Source organism: Schistocerca serialis, chromosome 3, assembly GCF_023864345.2.
Source record: "Schistocerca serialis cubense isolate TAMUIC-IGC-003099 chromosome 3, iqSchSeri2.2, whole genome shotgun sequence".
Lineage (NCBI taxonomy): Eukaryota > Metazoa > Arthropoda > Insecta > Orthoptera > Acrididae > Schistocerca > Schistocerca serialis.
In genome coordinates, this window is record NC_064640.1 from 886,861,192 (window position 1) to 886,880,963 (window position 19,772).

At 44.1% G+C, this 19,772-nt stretch overlaps 1 protein-coding gene across 1 annotated transcript in view; it reads right to left on the reverse strand.

The window, feature by feature from the left end:
• Window positions 1–19,772, reverse strand: part of LOC126471298 (uncharacterized) — a 146,589-nt gene that overhangs the window by 69,315 nt on the left and 57,502 nt on the right. Inside the window, exons 4-6 of the mRNA XM_050099418.1 lie at window positions 12,181–12,319; window positions 11,975–12,105; window positions 11,729–11,840 (exon numbers count right to left, since the gene is read on the reverse strand). Of these exons, the coding sequence (XP_049955375.1) occupies window positions 11,729–11,840; window positions 11,975–12,105; window positions 12,181–12,319 (382 nt within the window). The remainder of the gene's footprint in view (window positions 1–11,728; window positions 11,841–11,974; window positions 12,106–12,180; window positions 12,320–19,772) is intronic.

The following is a 19,772-nucleotide window of genomic DNA, read 5'->3' on the forward strand; positions in this document are numbered from 1 at the left end:
ACACATTGACACCGGTGTGTCAGACCCACCATACTTGCTCCGGACACTGCGAGAGGGCTGTACAAGCAATGATCACACGCACGGCACAGCGGACACACCAGGAACCGCGGTGTTGGCCGTCGAATGGCGCTAGCTGCGCAGCATTTGTGCACCGCCGCCGTCAGTGTCAGCCAGTTTGCTGTGGCATACGGAGCTCCATCGCAATCTTTAACACTGGTAGCATGCCGCGACAGCGTGGACGTGAACCGTATGTGCAGTTGACGGACTTTGAGCGAGGGCGTATAGTGGGCATGCGGGAGGCGGGTGGACGTACCGCCGAATTGCTCAACACGTGGGGCGTGAGGTCTCCACAGTACATCGATGTTGTCGCCAGTGATCGGCGGAAGGTGCACGTGCCCGTCGACCTGGGACCGGACCGCAGCGACGCACGGATGCACGCCAAGACCGTAGGATCCTACGCAGCGCCGTAGGGGACCGCACCGCCACTTTCCAGCAAATTAGGGACACTGTTGCTCCTGGGGTATCGGCGAGGACCATTCGCAACCGTCTCCATGAAGCTGGGCTACGGTCCCGCACACCGTTAGGCCGTCTTCCGCTCACGCCCCAACATCGTGCAGCCCGCCTCCAGTGGTGTCGTGACAGGCGTGAATGGAGGGACGAATGGGGACGTGTCGTCTTCAGCGATGAGAGTCGCTTCTGCCTTCGTGCCAATGATGGTCGTATGCGTGTTTGGCGCCGTGCAGGTGAGCGCCACAATCAGGATTGCATACGACCGAGGCACACAGGGCCAACACCCGGCATCATGGTGTGGGGAGCGATCTCCTACACTGGCCGTACACCACTGGTGATCGTCAAGGGGACACTGAATAGTGCACGGTACATCCAAACCGTCATCGAACCCATCGTTCTACCATTCCTAGACCGGCAAGGGAACGTGCTGTTCCAACAGGACAATGCACGTCCGCATGTATCCCGTGCCACCCAACGTGCTCTAGAAGGTGTAAGTCAACTACCCTGGCCAGCAAGATCTCCGGATCTGTCCCCCATTGAGCATGTTTGGGACTGGATGAAGCGTCGTCTCACGCGGTCTGCACGTGCAGCACGAACGCTGGTCCAACTGAGGCGCCAGGTGGAAATGGCATGGCAAGCCGTTCCACAGGACTACATCCAGCATCTCTACGATCGTCTCCATGGGAGAATAGCAGCCTGCATTGCTGCGAAAGGTGGATATACACTGTACTAGTGCCGACATTGTGCATGCTCTGTTGCCTGTGTCTATGTGCCTGTGGTTCTGTCAGTGTGATCATGTGATGTATCTGACCCCAGGAATGTGTCAATAAAGTTTCCCCTTCCTGGCACAATGAATTCACGGTGTTCTTATTTCAATTTCCAGGAGTGTAGCATGCCACTATAATGTTACTGGTAGTGTTTTTAGCTTTGCAGTAGATGTTCAAATTGTAATAAAAGTGTCCAAACATGACATTTCTGATTTATTCCCTCATAGGAATATTCCAAGCTATTCCCGAAAAATTGTCACAATCTGTGTAGAAGCATTACTGAAGTGTTTGCGCATCAGAAAGGAGCGCTCATTGTGGAAGGATGGGGAAAGAAATCGCGTAAGCGATTTTGAAAGGAACCGCTCCGATATTTGCCTTTTAGTGATTTAAGGAAGCTCCGAAAGAAACTGAATTTTGATAGTCAGACGAGGATTTGAAACGCAAATCTTCCGAGAATGTGTCCAGTCTCTTAAGCATTTTATTAAATGGTTCGGTTGCGAAGAAAAATCTAGGGGGTTCCAGTCAAATGATCAGATGTGCTATGTGGTATGACAGTACGCAAGTAGGCTAGCAGACCATCATGTATCAGTTAGTTACATAACCTGTTCTGCTAGCGACGGTACACCTTAAATCATGAGACACAGTGTGTTCTACTTTCATATAGACCCTCTAGGAATCACTGTACTGTGTGTGCCAGGGAATACTCCCCTTAGGATTCCCGTGAAGTTTCCATGATAATGACAGAAACTTTCAAGAATTCTGGGGAATAACAGATGTGTCAGTCTGAGATACGGAAACCTCGTTCGCAAATGCCTCATTCGATTATCACAAACCAAAAGTCGAAAGGTTCAAATTCACACTTAGTCTGTTGACGACGATAAAAATCTAAGTAGACTCTTTTCTAAAAATAATTTATTCTACCTGCACAAGCAACATTCACAGTTCTTTCAATAAGGCGTCACCCAATTGCTTTATAGTCATAACACTATCTCATGAAGTTTTGTTGCAGCCGTTCGAACACTTCTCGTGTTGTTGCCTATGACATCTCCGAAGGAACACTCACTACATATACAGGGTGAAAAGTATTTAAACCAACAAACTCTGGGACGCTGTAGGGGACATCAAAACAAATATTTTTCCCTAATGTCATTTTTTCCTATGAGGAGTATTTAAACCGGTGCAGGCCGTATTACGCTCTTCAGTTGTAGGAAACTGCTGTCCACCAGTGTAGTAGTGCATTGTCTCTGTTTACTAATGGAGCGATACGCCTGGAGTGAGTACATTGATACGGTTGGTGCGTACTACGTAGCGCACCACAACGGACGAGCTGCACAGAGTGTTTATCAACAATAACACCCTAATCGCCGAATCCCGCATCATACGACCTTTGCTGCTGTGTACGTCTGCGTGAGACCGGGTCATTTAGCAGATTACCTGGACAGGGACGCCGTCACACGGTTAGAACGCTGCAATGTGAGGAAGCTGTCTTGGAACATGTGAAGGGGCATCCTTCAATCAGCACTCGTGCAATTGCACGTAACATGGGGACGAATTAGACGAATGTAAGAACAGTCCTTCGAGAGCAATTGTTAAGTCCATTTCACTTACAGCGTGTCCACAACCTGGAACCAGTTGATTATCCACCCAGAGCACAGTTTTCGCAGTGGTACCTGGAACAGTGTAAAATACGTCCTACATTTTCATCCTCTGTGTTGTTTACCGAGGAAGCAACGTTCGGGCGTGATGGAGTCTTCAACATGCACAATTCGCATGTTTGGAGTGAGGGTAACCCACATGTCACAGTTACTAGCGCTCATCAAGTATGGTTCTTCGTTAATATGTGGGCCGGTGTTGTTGTCGACTGTTTAATTGGGCCATATCTGCTACATAGGCCATTAAATGGCAGGCAATATTGGAATTTTCTCGCCAGAGCATTGCCAAAATTGCTGGAAAACGTCCCGCTCCCTACAAGACAACGCATGTGGTTCCAACATGACGGGGCGCCGGCACATTTCAGTCATCGTGTGCGTCGGTTCCTGGACCGACGGTTCCCAGAAACGTGGATTAGCAGAGGTAGAGTGTTTGTTCAAATGGTTCAAATGGCTCTGAGCACTATGCGACTTAACTTCTGAGGTCATCAGTCGCCTAGAACTTAGAACTAATTAAACCTAACTAACCTAAGGACATCACACACATCCATGTCCGAGGCAGGATTCGAACCTGCGACCGTAGCTGTCGCTCGGCTACAGACTGTAGCGCCTAGAACATCACGGCCACTCCGGCCGGCTAGAGTGTTTGTTGGTTTAATTAATTTGCCGCCAGAGAAATCTTCCTCTGCCGGTTTAAATACTCCTCATAGGGAAAAATGACATTAGGGGAAAATATTTGTTTTGATGTCCCCTACAACCTCCCAGAGTTTGTCGGTCTAAATACTTTTTACCTTGTATATGTAATAGTTAAGGCGAGACGGCCTATGATTTCTTCGTGGTAGATGCATACCCGGAACGAACTGTTATGGGAATCGACGAAATGCCGCGAGTAATAAGAATGACGGGCAAGGGTCACTACATGAGTAGTGTGCGGATAACTTGAGAATTTGGGACTGACGGGAGGCGTGCTACGGTAGTTTGTGCAGGTGGAACGACAGCTATGTTGCGCGGGCTAAGTGGAGCAGTTGGCTCTGAGCCGTGTTGCGAAGCGGACGTGTGCGGGGCTGTGTGCGGCGCTCCGCAAGCGGACCGTTGTTTACTCGCGCGGCCACTGGTATTTCAGTGTAAAGAGATCACCTCGGACGACGATGGCGCTTTCTTATAGAAAGACCACGATTAAATTAACGTTCCATCCACAGTGCGCAAGACCTAAGGCATACGAAGTAGAGCGTTTCCTGCGTGAAGTAATGCATGTCGATCCACAGAAACTTCTCGGTATATATCTTTCGATCGTCTTCAGCACAGTTTACCTGAAATTTGTCGATGAAGCAGCGTGCGAACGTCTTATTCGTCGTTCCACCGACAGATATCGTTTCCACCACTCGGACGGCAATGTGAGTGTAGTGACCGCCAACCGTGCAGGATTCGGCGTTCGGAACATACGAATCTTCGAGCTGCCGTTTGAAGTTCCAGCCACGCTTGTCGTGGACGCGCTGCGGCCTTACGGGGAAGTACTAAGTCACGTGGAAGAAAAGTGGCATACATTCGAGACGTATCCTGTATTGAATGGAGTTTGTCAGGTGCGAATCGAACTGCGCAAACACATCCCATCGTAAGTGACCGTTGCTGTTTTTCGAGCGATCGTAATTTATGACGGTCAACTGCGGACATGATCAGGGTGCGGGCAGGAAGGACATGTACGCTCTGAATGCCTGCAGGGACGCCTCGTCCAGATACCACGTGCAAACACGACGCCTACATCGCAACCGACAACGCTGCCTATTACATACGCTGAGACAGCGAGGAACGTGAAGGACGCGGACGTTGTTCCGTTCCAGTTACCGACACCGCGGGCCCAGTTTCGGCGACCGCGACGACGCAGCCTCCATCGGAACCATCGCCGTGCTCGACAGTGGCGACCATGTCTGCTCTCTAGCCTTGTGAGGAAGGAGAGCACCAGAAGATCGATTCGAGCTCAGACACGGAGATGCGGGAGGTGCCTTACTGTTTGTCGTGATCCACAGGACGCGGACACACGTTCCCGCAAGCAGAAGTCGCCCAAACGACGAAAGAAGAGGAAATGCTTCGCGAGATGATGACACATTGCAGGAGGATGAGGAAAATCCATCTGTGGCCCGGGCTGTGGACCTCACTCCAACGGTTCCTGGTTGGCTGCTGGCAACGTCCGCCCAAGGACAAAGCCATGTTGACAATACTCAATTGACCGACGAGACCGCTGGCGATTTTGCGGCTAAGACATCAGATGAACGTCATGCGTCGCCTAACGTACCACCCCTCGAGCTTGGTGATTGGGCGTCCGAGATGGAGATGGAAAGAATGACATCAGACTCGAGTGAATACCAAATGCACGGGGCCGGTGGATCGTTGGACGGACATCTTGTCTCAGCCGATCAATAATATACACAGTGTGGGTGGCAGGGACGGTCCGGACGGACGACGTGGCGCTTACTGGCTTAAACGACTGCAGGATACGTCATCGTACTATCAAATGACCCAGATGTATGTCAATGTCAACGGCATTAGTTCCACGACAAAAACCTAGTTGTTAAAGGACATGATTCGGGCGGCGGACATTGATAGCGTGTTCCTTCAAGAGGAACGGCGATATTACTACGAGATGGCATCAAACCAACAGATATTCAGTATTTGCCATCAGCGAGAGGCACTGCGCTCACCATCGGCACAGTCCGCCTTGTGAATATGTATACCCCGTCTGGTACTGCAAAGCGTCGAGAGCGACCACACTATTACTCCACTAAGGTAGCTCCATTGTTTCAGGGCGCTACAGAGCACTTAGCAGTGGGCGGGGACTTTAACAGCGTCTTACGCCCTGAGGATCAGGTCCCTCACCATGTCTCATGTCCATGCTATGGTCAGGGATCTCACTTTGCATGATATATAGACACTAATCCACGGTGACCGACGCGGATATACACACTTCACCAGCCACTCGGCCAGCTGGTTGGACAGGATTTACGTCTCCTGAGGTCTTCGGCAGCGACTGTCGGTGCTGATCTGTGGCCCACTGCATTCACCGACCATCAGGCCTTCATCTGCGCCGTGACTCTGCCACGACAACAGACGAGTCGTAGTAAAGGTCCTTGGACTCTTTAACGTTAACATTCTCCGGGAAGAGGGATGCCGTGTAGCTGTCAGTGCTACCTGGCACAAATGTAAGCGACAGCGCCATACCTATGATTCCACAACACGATGGTGGGCATACTGCGCCAAACCAGCTCTTCGTCGCACGCTCATGGCGTATGGACGAGACAGGGCATTTTGGCTGCAATCGACCTTTGAGTGTCACTAAACGGTCTTGCGAGAACTAGTGTTGCAACGACCTTGGCCAGAGCGCCAAATGATCGTCAACCGCACCCAAGCACGGCTTCTGCAGATCACAGCTGACAGATTGGACGGCACGCGGGTTCGAGCGACGCTGCAAGATTCCATCCCAGAGGAACGTGCTTCTCTTTACCACATCGTCAGAGAACGGGAACATCATAAGAGAGGACTCATCACGGCAGCTATGCCTGCAAACGGGCAACGCGCAGACACACACAACGCCATCTCCCGTGCCCTCATAGATTATTACCGCACTCTCTATCTAGCAGATCAACGGCGTGACAATGACAATGCGGACGTCCTGCACGTCTTGCCACCTTCGGGTATGGCGCAAGGCGACGCCACGTTCTTGGAGGCCATCACGTGGGAAGAAATGCACATAGCCCTGCCACGGGGCGCGAGAAGCAATTCCTCTGGACCTCATGGTCTTCCGCTTGAATTTTATAGCACCTTCTCTGACCTGATGGGGGAAGTTTGATGGTAGATGTGCTGTGAACTCCTGGATCCGGACTTTCGCGACCCTCCCGAATTTCCGGAGGGCATGATCATCTCTGTGCCAAAACCAAATAGGGGGTGCAGAATCCAAGACTTCCAGCCGTTGATGTTAGTGAATTCGGATTACAGGCTGTTCGCCCGCATTCTTCGTGCTCGCCTCCTCGCTGTTGCCAGAAATGCCATTCATGCCGACCAAACATGTCTGGGAGGTGGCAGTAATATACACACGGCGTTAAGCTCGAATAGAGATGTGGTGGCGCTCATGTCGGCATGCCACATACAGGGTGAGTCACCTAACGTTACCGCTGGATATATTTCGTAAACCACATCAAATACTGACGAACCGATTCCACAGACCGAACGTGAGGAGAGGGGCTAGTGTAATTGTTTAATACAAACCATGCAAAAATACACGGAAGTATGTTTTTTAACACAAACGTACGTTTTTTAAAATGGAACCACGTTAGTTTTGTTAGCACATCTGAACATAAAAACAAATACGTAATCAGTGCCGTTTGTTGCATTGTAAAATGTTAATTACATCCGGAGATATTGTAACCTAAAGTTGACGCTTGAGTACCACTCTTCCGCTGTTCGATCGTGTGTATCGGAGAGCACCGAATTACGTAGGGATCCAAAGGGAACGGTGATGGACCATAGGTACAGAAGAGACTGGAATAGCACATTACGCCCACATGCTAACACCTTTTTATTGGTCTTTTTCACTGACGCACATGTACATTACCATGAGGGATGAGGTACATGTACACACGTACACGTTGCTCGACAATGTCCCACTGGAAACGCGTCGACGTATGTGGTATCAGCATGATGGTGTACCTGCACATTCCGCAATTAACACTAGGCTGACCCTTGACAGGATGTTCGACGGGCGTTTCATAGGACGTGGAGGACGCATAAATTGGCCAGCCTCTTCTCCTGATCTTATACCTCTGGACTTCTTTCTGTGGGGTACGTTAAAGGAGAATGTGTACCGTGATGTGCCTACAACCCCAGAGGATATGAAACAACGTACTGTGGCAGCCTGCGGCGACATTACACCAGATGTACTGCGGCGTGTACGACATTCATTACGCCAGATATTGCAATTGTGTGCAGCAAATGATGGCCACCACATTGAACATCTATTGGCCTAACATGTCGGGACACACTCTATTCCACTCCGTAATTGAAAACGGAAACCACGTGTGTACGTTTACCTCACCCCTCATGGTAATGTACATGTGCGTCAGTGAAAAAGACCAATAAAAAGGTGTTAGCATATGGACGTAATGTGCTGTTCCAGTCTCTTCTGTACCTAAGGTCCATCACCGTTCCCTCTGGATCCCTACGAAATTCGGTGCTCTCCGATACACACGATCGAACAGCGGCGGAGTGGTACTCAAGCGTCAACTTTAGGTTACAATATCTCCAGATGTAATTAACATTTTACAATGCAACAAACGGCACTGATTACGTATTTGTTTATATGTTCAGATGTGCTAACAAAACTAACGTGGTTCCATTTAAAAAAACGTAGGTTTGTGTTAAAAAACATACTTCCGTCCATTTTTTTTTGGTTTGTATTAACAAATTACACTAGCCCCTGTCCTCACGTTCGGTCTGTGGAATCGATTCGTCAGTATTTGATATGGTTTACGAAATATATCCAGCGGTAATGTTAGGTGACTCACCCTGTATAAGGCGCCCTCGTGGCAGTTGATCTAGACCACGCATTTGATCACCATTTCTTGCAGGCTGTTTTAGAGAAGATAGGACTGTCCCCAATATCGGCAGGTGTGGTTCTCCGCCTCATCCACGGAACCCCTTCCACAGTCCTGGTCAATGGCAACCGCTCGTCACTGTTAACTTTTGAGGATGTCCTCCGTCAACCTTTATCTTCGCCGTTGCCCTCGAGCCTGCACTTTATGGTCTACGACGGCGTTTGGAGGGCATTCGCCTCCGCAATGCGCATCTTAAATGTTGTACCTATGCGGACGATGTAGTTTTCTTGGCGAGGTCGGCAGAAGATATAAGTACGGCGATCACGTGGTTTTAGCGACACGGCGAGGTAGCCAGGAGCCGTATCAACCTGCGAATGTCGCACTACATGGATGTGGGCAGAGGATTGAATATGAGTGCCCATTGCGAAAGTCCTAGCGATGAAATGTTTGGGAGTGACTTTCCGTGGCAATGTGCAGCGTACAGCAGCAGATACGTATCGCAGACTACTTAATGTGATCTGCACGCAAGTTCGTCTCCATAATTTTCGAACACTTGACTTGATCAATCTGGTACATTTTGTCAACGTCTACCTCGCTCAGAAACTCAATCATTACACACACGTTCTCCCAATGGCGGTTACGGTAGCTGCCAAGTTCCAGGCGCCCATTTCGTCAGCGAGGGTAGGGTGTTCAAGAACCGTTACGAGACGCTAACGTTTCCCACACATGCAGGCGGCATTGGAATGCTAAACGTAAACAACAGGGAGCGCGCTCTCTTCCTGCGGACGATGCATCGCCTACGTACTTCGGACAAGGGCACTTTCCCTGGTACACTGATTCAGGAGATGGTGGCTCAGTCCCTCCGGCCGCTAATTCCTGTTCGGTATATCACGCCAGCACTGTGTCACATTCGCACCTATCTGGTCGACATGAATTATCTGTTGGATGTCATACCGACCACGCGGGTTCCTAGAACCAAGGACTTCTACCGCTACTTTCAACGGACGCTGCCTGCTAATGAGATTGAACGCTGCCATTCGGCGGTTGACTGGAGGCGGGTGTGGAGTAATATACACTCGCCTTTCCTTCCCAGGGAAGCTGTGGTATGTTATAGCGACTGAAAAATTCCCCACGCGACAACGTTTAACATGACACATCTTACCGAGTATCCTCTTTGCCCCATGCCGCTGTCGACACCGACAGGCACCGTTTCGTTTGTGGTACGGCTGCCGACTGCTGGCTCCTCACACGGCGCATGTTGGCATTGTTGCTGCGACGGACGCCTCAGTCCGTAGAGCCCACCGAACTGATCCATCCCGACGTCACTTACTTCCCTGCTACTCGTCACAACGCCACGGTGTTGGTTAAGGGTACGGCATTGTCATACTTTTTTAGTGAGAGCGTTGCAGGGTTGTTAGATTTTTTGCATTAGTTAACGAGCAACTACACGGTTTTACTGTGCAAAGCGCCGTATGGTTCGCTCTTTGCGAATTACTTGGAGTCGTTGTTTACACGCCCTCCAAACCATGGGGGTGTACCAGATGTGAGAAGAGACTGAGGTGTAGCACATGATGGACTGATGAGACACATCAACGGAACAGTAATTATAGGGTGTTTCACCCTCGCTGAACGAGAAGACGACCTGGGCATCCAGCCATCTGGCTGCTGTGGACACCGCCGAAAGAAGATAAAAAAAATAAAATAAAAAACAGATAGAAAAAAAGGATTAAAAATAAGAAAAAAAGAAAAAATGAAAACAAATAAAGTATAATAAAAGTATTGTACCCCTTCCTTTATCCTTTTCTTTTTTTAAATAAAACGTTCAGAGGCGTATTTCATTTTTGTCCGTGGGCGGAGTCTGAAGTGGCGGCAAACAACCGTCCTAGTTAGCTTTTATTGTTAAAGTGGCGGTGGCGCTAGCTTTGTTTTTGTTTTTAGATTAGATAGATTTTCAGGAGGAGTACGGGTGATAGGAGCCAACGCCTGAAGTAGAAGAGGTCTAAGGAATAAAAGAAAAGAAAAAAAAGTGGTGAGATCATCTGCCTAGTAAGCGGGAGACGCTAGTTCGAATCCCAGTCTATCACAAATTTTCAACTTTCCCCATTGATTTCAATTCAATGCCCGCTTGCAGCCAATGTCTGTTACTGCTTTGTGTTTCTTACAGTTTAGTTGGAGTCGGTCGTCACCCCCTCGACATACCACCTGCAGTATAATGATGGCTATTTCTGTGTCAACATTCTCTGCAGTATTATATCAACTTCACCACCACCGAAGCCATTCTTCGATTCATCATGACCACCAGTTTAAATGAGTGAAATCTTCAGGGTTTTCTTATTTTCAGTTTTGTACTTCAAACATATATGGTTGAAAAATAGGTACAGCTTGACCAAAATCCTGCACAGCTGTCAGAGATTCAACAACATCGTGTGCTGCAGTCACAGTTTCAGCAGGATCAGTCACAGCATCACTAGCATCGTACACAGCACTGACAGCTTGACCAACATCCTACACAGCTGTCACAGATTCAACAACATTGTGCGCTGCAGTCACAGTTTCAGCAGGATCAGTCACAGCATCACTAGCATCGTACACAGCAGTGACAGCTTGACCAACATCCTGCACAGCTGTCACAGATTCAACAACATCGTGCACTGCTATCACGAAACTCTGCTCATGATACTCCCTCCAACCGGTGACGTCATACTGCATAGCGAAGAATGCGTGCAGCGCTTGTAGAATTTTTTCTTCTGACAGCGAGATACAAAATAGAACTTAACGTCAAGGCCATGTTGCGATCATTAGGAACACTACTTGGTGGAACGCCGATGGCTAAAATAAAAGCTTGCTAAATGTTGTGCCGTGTTTTATTTTGTTAGGCCTATCAATGGAACTGAAAGAAATTAAGTGACAGATTTTTGTATATTCCTGCAGCACATTGGCTCCGGAACTGGCCCTCACCATAAATTTTCGCCTTAGAAGCTATAATTTTAGTAATAAAACTTTACTATTACCGTTTTAAGTAGCCATCTCCGGCTCTTCCGCCTCCACGGTAACAAGGGTGAACAAGAAATGGACATGGAACGATAGTGTTTGTTAGCTACGATAAGCAAACATTTTGAAATATTAACTCCTTAATGAAGTAAATGTAAAAAATGACGAGGTCTTAAACTTAGAATTAATTTTTATTCGTAAAATAAGTGATCTTTAGTAAATTACGCACAATCGATGGTTCATGCATGTTCATGATCTGCGAAAACAGGTCGCCGTCTAGCTCGTTGCCGCTTATCAGATTCAGAGGGTGGTGCAGCGTCCAGTTGTTAGCGTCCCAGTACCTTTCGACAGAGCGAAAAGAGCAAATACAAACAGGGAGCTCTAAGTGCATCGCTTCATCTCACAAGAAACAAGGATAAGAACCAAAGTAAGTTCATGTTCAGGAAACTACAACCACTAGCAATTCACTACTTACGGTTTGGAGTTATACTGTGCGACGTTCGTATTGTAAGTATAACAAATTCCCATTTCACTAGTATGCTGAATAAGAAACGGAATACTCGCGCCCACGTTAGTCCCTATACTGTAACCAAAACTATTAGTGACCTGGAAAGAGAAAAAGGCATTTCTGTATTGAAAATACCTTGTGGAAAAACCTTAAATAATTCAATTTTTACATACCGCATATATTAGATTTAAGTATTCTTCGGGATGGAATTTATGATCAGGATCTAATGGTAAATTATTCATGTTTGCTCCGTAGGATACTTGAGTTAGCTGCGTTAAGAACGAAGCAGCTTTAAAAGCCCTTGTGCTCAAACTAGAACGTAGGAAAAGACACATAACAGGTTATTCTTATAAACAATAACACTGTTCGTTGGCATTTCTTCAAACACTACAGAAATTGCAAGGCGGTGATTTTATTTTTGTGTTGTTTTATTTTTATTATTTTGTTTTTTGTTTATATTTAGTGACATTACAATTCTCCAAACTTACCTTCATCGGCTTCAGTGTCTTCTGCTTTGGAAAATATTTTAATCAGTGTATTCCCCCACGTTATTTAAGATTTTTGAATGTTATGTTGATTCTTTGAAAAGAAACACAGTTAAAAATTATCTGAAACTTATTTTATTTATTTATTTTATTTATTTATGCATTTATTTTACCTGGCAAGATTAGGGCCTTCAGGCCCTCTCTTACACCTAACCAGGCATACTCAGATTCAACAAATTTCAGTGTCTACAGAAAATTAGGACATATAACATGTTATATAGTATTAATGTTAAAGAAAAAAATAGAGATTATAAAAGTAGTACAATGATAATTATAACAATCAAAAAATAATTATAACAATCAAGAATAATAAAAATAATAATAATGATAATAATAATAATAATAATGACTATGTACATGAAAGTAAACATATTTTTCTTTTATGAGTGTCAGTCCTATTGCTAGTTGGGAATTTTCTCGTTATATTCTTGCAGCTTGTGAGTTATTCTCATCAAGCAGAGACATAAGACGATGGAATGGGGTGAAAGAGATATAGAAGAGGTAGATAGGTTAGAGGAAGAGAAATAGAATGGTAAAATTCGAAGCTATGATGGAGAGGAGAAAGAAAAAGATGAGGGGGGGCACAACAATGGTGGCTATACCGTCCCTAATATGTAAGTCTTAAGTTCCCTCTTGAATGTTGAGTGGTTTTGGATAAGACGCAGATCACAGGGGAGCGCGTTCCATAGTCGTATGGCTGAGATGGAGAATGACACGGAGAAAGATTTTGTGTTATGTAAAGGTACAGCCAAGATGCTAGACGTATCCGATCTCGTATTGCGGTTGTGGAATGATGATAGGTGTTTAATGTGAGAAGATAAGTATTGGGGGCACCAGTGGCTAAGAAATCGATGAAGTAAGCACATCGTGTGGAGATCGCGCGCCTTATGTGGGCGTATCCAACCTAGCTGGGAGTATGAAGGACTGATATGATCATACAACCGTATGTTGCATACGTATCTAACACAAGCATTCATCACTAGCTCGAGGCATCTCGAATTTTCATTATTTGTGCCATGTTGAACTACATCACAGTAGTAAAGATTAGGCAAGACTAGTGTTTGGACTAATTTTTGTTCAACATGGGTTGGAAATATTTTTCTGAATTTTTGAATTGCATGTAGGGAGGAGAGCGATTTCCGGCAAGCTGTGACTGTTTGTTCTTCCCAGTTTAGGTGTTCATCCAAGATTATTCCAAGGTCTTTTACTGTTTTTTGGTATGGTAGTTGGGTACCATTGAGGAGTATTTGAGGGACTGTTTCGCGAAAGTGCCGACTGATTAACTTTGGATGAGATATAAGTATGACCTGGGATTTCTTGGGGTTTAGTTTCAGACCTAGGTTCTGTGCCCATCGAGAAACAGAGCAAAGATCTGCGTTCATACTCGCTACTGCGTCAGCAATGTTCTTGGGGCTTGCACTTATGTACAGTTGGATGTCGTCGGCATATAGATCCTCCTTGCAAACAAGCTAGACCTATTGTTCTGTGACATTTAACGCTGATTAAATACATTTAGCATAAAACACAGCTACATTATTAAGTCAAACCACGTCCCACGGATGCTCATTGAACTGTATTGTGCTGGGTTGCGTGTTGGTGATATTGTCGTGTGTTAGCATGTGGGAACCTGATTTATAGAGGAAAGGTGAACTGACTGATTCTAATTCTGGCAAGTTTTACGAAACATTTATTCATCACTCACCACAGTGTTAGCAAAAGTCCGTAGTGTAATCGCACTCGGAATCCATCGTCTGAATTCATTGCCTTTTGGATAAAATCGCTTTCTAAAAATTTAAAAATTTACTAACAATTGATTGAACGTTATCGATTATTATATTATGAATTTATGTGACTCTCTAGCCTTTTCAGCTTCGTGTCTACACTTAATGCTACTCGGGCAAACTCTATATCGAAAATTATAGGTCTCGATCATAACCTCAAAAAATTATATGTTCAGTTAAGAAAGGTGGCTTATGTTAATTCTGTTGTTTAAAGTTACTGTAGTGGATCTATTTTCTACTATAGCAGGGGCATTATCTGCTTACGAATTGTTATTCCTTTTTGCTGATGTTTCTATGCCAGTAGGGCGGTGAATCTGTTATGCGAGGTGGTTTTGCTCAGACTATTTTACTCTAAGAATTTTGTTTGTCTTTCACACGAGTAACGAATGTCAGCCATTTCAGGTTGATTGCCATATGTTTATTTGCTGAATTTATTAGAAGTTGGGAAATGTGTTTGTAATCTTGCTTTTCAGTGTCACCACGAATCATCTCGAGTATGTAACAGAACGTTTCTCTCTGCATCTGATGTATTGGTAAAACTTGTGTGCTAACTGAGGAAAGAGTGAACGGTTCTTTTCCAGTGCCGGTGCCACTGTGCCTGCAGCTTTAGGCAGCCCTTGAAAGCCGCCACAGATGTTATCATTGGACCAGAAGGTGCTGAGACGCCCGCAGCACTTCTTTTGGCCAGCTATAGGAACCCGTATGGTTTGCAGTAGAGGAGAGTACGCAACTATACCGCCAGCAAGAGATGATGCCAGCCGATTGCCATGCTCATTCAACTACAGTCGCCAAGAGAACAATCATCTTCTGATAACGCACTCCTGTTATATTCCGTCTTCCAATATTCCGTTTCTGGCTGAGTAACAAGTACTGAAACCCTGGTGACGACCTTAAGTTAATTTTGTTAACATGATCGGCATATATTTTTTTTGTTTTTTTTTATGGGACTTAATTGCTAAGGTTATCAGTCCTGATCGGCATATTATTATGCTCTGTCAACAGTAGTGGTGGAAAGATATTTAGTGTTCTATAAGTGTGATTTGTAAAGGATAAAAGACAACATGTCACACCTTTTTGTGCAAATAAATACTGAAAATGCTGCACCTAAGTGCAATTAAATTGTAATTAATAAAACAAAAAATCATCATTATAGCCTATAAGATAATTTTCTCCATATTCCCTAATGAAACTAGAACAGAGGGAGACATTGCTGTACCCCCTTGAATGCTTACCTATTGTTTAGCCGGCTGTCATCCGCTATTTTACTGCCGAAATAGCAAATCATATCTGCTACTTTTAATTTCTCCGCTCCTAATTTTATTCGGCCAGTATCGTCTGATTTAATTCGACTAAATTCCATTACACCTGCTTTACTTTTGTTGATGTTCACATTATTATCTAATTCGAGACGCAACCGTTCCATTCAGTGGCTCTCCCACATCCTTTGCCGTGGGTGACAAAGTTACGACGTTATCGGTAATCCTCAAAGGTTTTATTTTTTTCTCCCTGAACCTTTATTCTCTTTTCATATTTCTCATGTGTTTTCCTTATTGCCTGTCCAATGTACAAATCGAATAAACATCAGGGAGGGGCTACAACACTATGTCATCCCCTACGTAACCATTCAACTGTTACTTTGCTTTCGTGTCATTGGACTCTTCTAAGCAGGAATTCAATATCGATTCGGAGAGACAGTGTGTAGTGACCTCAAAAAAACATCAACCTCCCTTCTGTCCACCCCACTCCTTGCCCTCCCCTCCACTACAGTCTCATCCAATCACAGCCCATTAAAACGAAACAGCCAGTCAGTATGTACCACAGAACCACCACCACCAACCACCATCTTGTTCTGTATACCCCATTTGACGCTATTTTTCTTCTCCAGTCTAAGCCATATCTCTCTATTGGAAACAGATCAGCCAGAGTGCTTTGAAGGCAAGAAATATTTTGTCTACTACAGAATTTCAAACAGATATATCACAAAAAAACACTGAGATATGCAGTTCAGTGTATTATGGAGCCTTTCAATGTCATAATACATTTACAACTCACTATAAGTATTTAGGACGAACGTTCGCTTATGCAATGTTATTGAAGACCGGGAATACGTAATTGCTGAAGACTATTCAACTATTATTCCAAAGAATACATACATATATGCAAAGGTATATCCATATTTACTGGCAATTAAAATGAAAGAGCCAATCATATCCCAGTATTTTCCCGCCCATTGAAAAGAAACAGGCAGTTCCCATCCTTATTCTCCATACATCCCACGTCTTAATGACTGTAGTTTGATTACTGTACCACACTTGATAAATTAAATATTTCCACATCTAAAATATGTGTATCATATGTCAAAATACTCATGAGAACACTGCCAGTGTTGCAGGTTAAGCTGTACTTGTCAATAAAATGGAAAGGTGAGGAGAAGGGTGTGGACAGAAGAGGGCAGGGAGTGGTTACAACCCACAACTGGGCTACTTCTACCATCTTGGATCCTTTTTTTTAATTTCTCACTAGCACAGAGGGATTACATCTCCCATCTTGGATTCTGATTGGCTGAAGAGATGTGGGAGGGGGAAGGGGCCATGGCTTGTTACGTGACAGAGAAGGGGGTGTGCATGCTGCCATTCTGGATTGTGACATGATGGGTAGGTCAATGACTTGGGTCACATGTTATAAAAAATTAAAACTTTTTGACTTGTAGACAAAGTGTTCTACAACATAAAAAGAAATAGTATTGAAAATTTTTGGGTTAATTGTGGCACAACAGTTGAACTATGCTTTTCGAGAAGTCCAGCCTTACCTGTAAGTTATATCAGCAATAATGCCATGCGTGATTTATAATGTTATAGAACAAAATTTCATGTATTTCGATAAACAATACATATAATTTTGGGTTTCCTAAAAAGGTATTACAAAGATGGACGTATTCTCACCAACAATGCATTTTAATATGCAAGTTATATCAGTAGTAAAGCTATGTGTTTTCTAATATTATAGAATTAATTTTTACATAATTTGATAAATAATAAAGTAATTTCTTGGTTTCTTAAAATCATATGTACTTTTTAAATGTTACAGAAAAATTAAATTACTGCAGTATACGATATGCATTTTGTACTCGAAATGTGTGCATATTTTGACAAATAACAGGAGAATTTTATGAAAATAAAAAAAACTTCAGTCAAAAATCGCGAGTTTTATATCAATGCATGACGCATTTGAAGTCTTGGGGCTCATCTTCAGGCACAAGAACAGTCTACTTCATGTTTTGACTTTAAGTTACTGTTGGTGCTGTTGAGAGTACATGGGTACATTACAAAGTAGCACATTGTGACCAGAATCTTTTTCAAATTTTTTTTGCCAAAATTGTAGTCACAGTTTGTCACTTTGTATTATATATGCATCTTCTTAACAAGACCACTGGTTACCTAATTCGAAAAATGATGTTGACCAATCGGGTAACCAAAGACGAGCCCTCAGGGCTTAACATGCATCATACACGTTGTGGTGGTTGTGTTTTTATTTCACAAAAATAATACAGTCATAGAAGCAACACCGACAGTAATGGATAAAATTCAGACAGTTTTATTTTGACGCAAAGATTAAATCTTTGTTTCCAATCAGAGATTCGTAATTATATTTGCATATTATGCTAAGCAATTTGCATATGTTTTTTGCTAGAAACCGTTATGTATTTCGACCAACAATTTTATTTTGGTGCAAAATGTAATATTTTCGAGATATTGAACTTTACTCTCCGTGTAGGACTTTATCAATCATTTTCTTAGAAAGTGTTGTGTTGTTTTTACGTTTTATCTCTCCTGCATTATGTACTTATGTATTGCTAAAATATACAGTTTAGGTAAAATAGAACATTAACTATCTCGTCAAATTGCACCATTTTTAGAATAGTTTGTTGTGATAAAGTGTCAGCTAATGTAGGCTAATGTCAGTGGATAAACGTGATAAACATGAGCAAAAAATAAGAGACATATATTAGCCAGTCAGTAACACTGATTATATTGTTCTTGTACAGAACGTTATACATTATCTTCTTCCCACCTAAATTGGTGCTTGGTGTGGTGGTGCATTAATTAAAAGCTTCTAAAACATCTGATGAAGAAATGTCAATCTTTGTACCACCAGTAAGGTAGCCTGAAATAGAGTTTTGAGGAACTGTGAACTACCTTCTTAGCATGTTATAAACTAGCAGAGCACATGTGTTTTGTACAGTTATAGAACAATTTAAACATGGAAATACCATTTTGACACTTACTTTCAGACTTCACCGTTATGTTTTTGACGTCAGGTTAGATGTAGTACTAACATAGACATAAATATTGTGTGTGTATTTGTGTGTGTGTGTGTGTGTGTGTGTGTGTGTGTGTGTGTATGCACTTACAACTTTTTATAAATGTTCTGTAATATCGACACTATGCCGTGTTCCAGTTCAATGCAATAATCGAAATATGTTCACTGACAAATGGGAGTTATGGAGAACAAAGATGGGGATTGGTTGTGTCATGTTAATGGCCAGTAAAATACTGGGATGTGATTGGCTGTTTCACTTTGGTAGTTGGTAAAGATGGTTGCGTGTGGGCCTGACTGCTGTCCCATCATCTGCTGGCGACGACAAGCAAAGGATCACAGCTTTGTTGCAAACCATTAGTTAGCAGCATAAAGTGACAGAAGATTTTATATTACATTTTAAAGTTTTGCAGAACAATAGTTCAAGTAAAAACTCATTTTTGCGAACTATGTACCCGTAAGTTCAAAATGGTTCAAATGGCTCTGAGCACTATGGGACTCCACATCTGAGGTCATCAGTCCCCTAGAACTTAGAACTACTTAAACCTAACTAACCTAAGGACACCACACACATCCATGCCCGAGGCAGGATTCCAACCTGCGACCGTAGCGGTCACGCGGTTCCAAATTGAAGCGCCTAGAACCACACGGCCACACCGGCCGGCTACCCGTAAGTCGTTAATAACACTGCGTATATAGATGTTGTGCTTTAACTATTTACATAGCCATACGATGGCTGAATATTAACACATTAGTCCGATTACTTTATACGTTTGTTATGGTTACACTCCCCATAGCTGTCTTGGGGGCTGGACAAAAAACTATTGGCTACAGTAAGGATAGTGATTCTATAAGTGGACGTGTCGGTTGACCAACTAGAGCTTATCATCGTATAATCACGCTCCCCAAATTGACTTGGGGCTTGTAGTGACTTCTGTTTTCGTGATTTCTTGAACCTACTTAATACCATGCACATGGGCAAGATCACTGTAACGAAAGGACTCTGCACTTACCCAGTATTTAGTCACATATGGACATTTCACTGAACGCCCATTAAATAAACCAGTTACTTTATCATTCATTCTGGGAAGCCAGTGCCATTTCCCCATAACTGCGAGATGG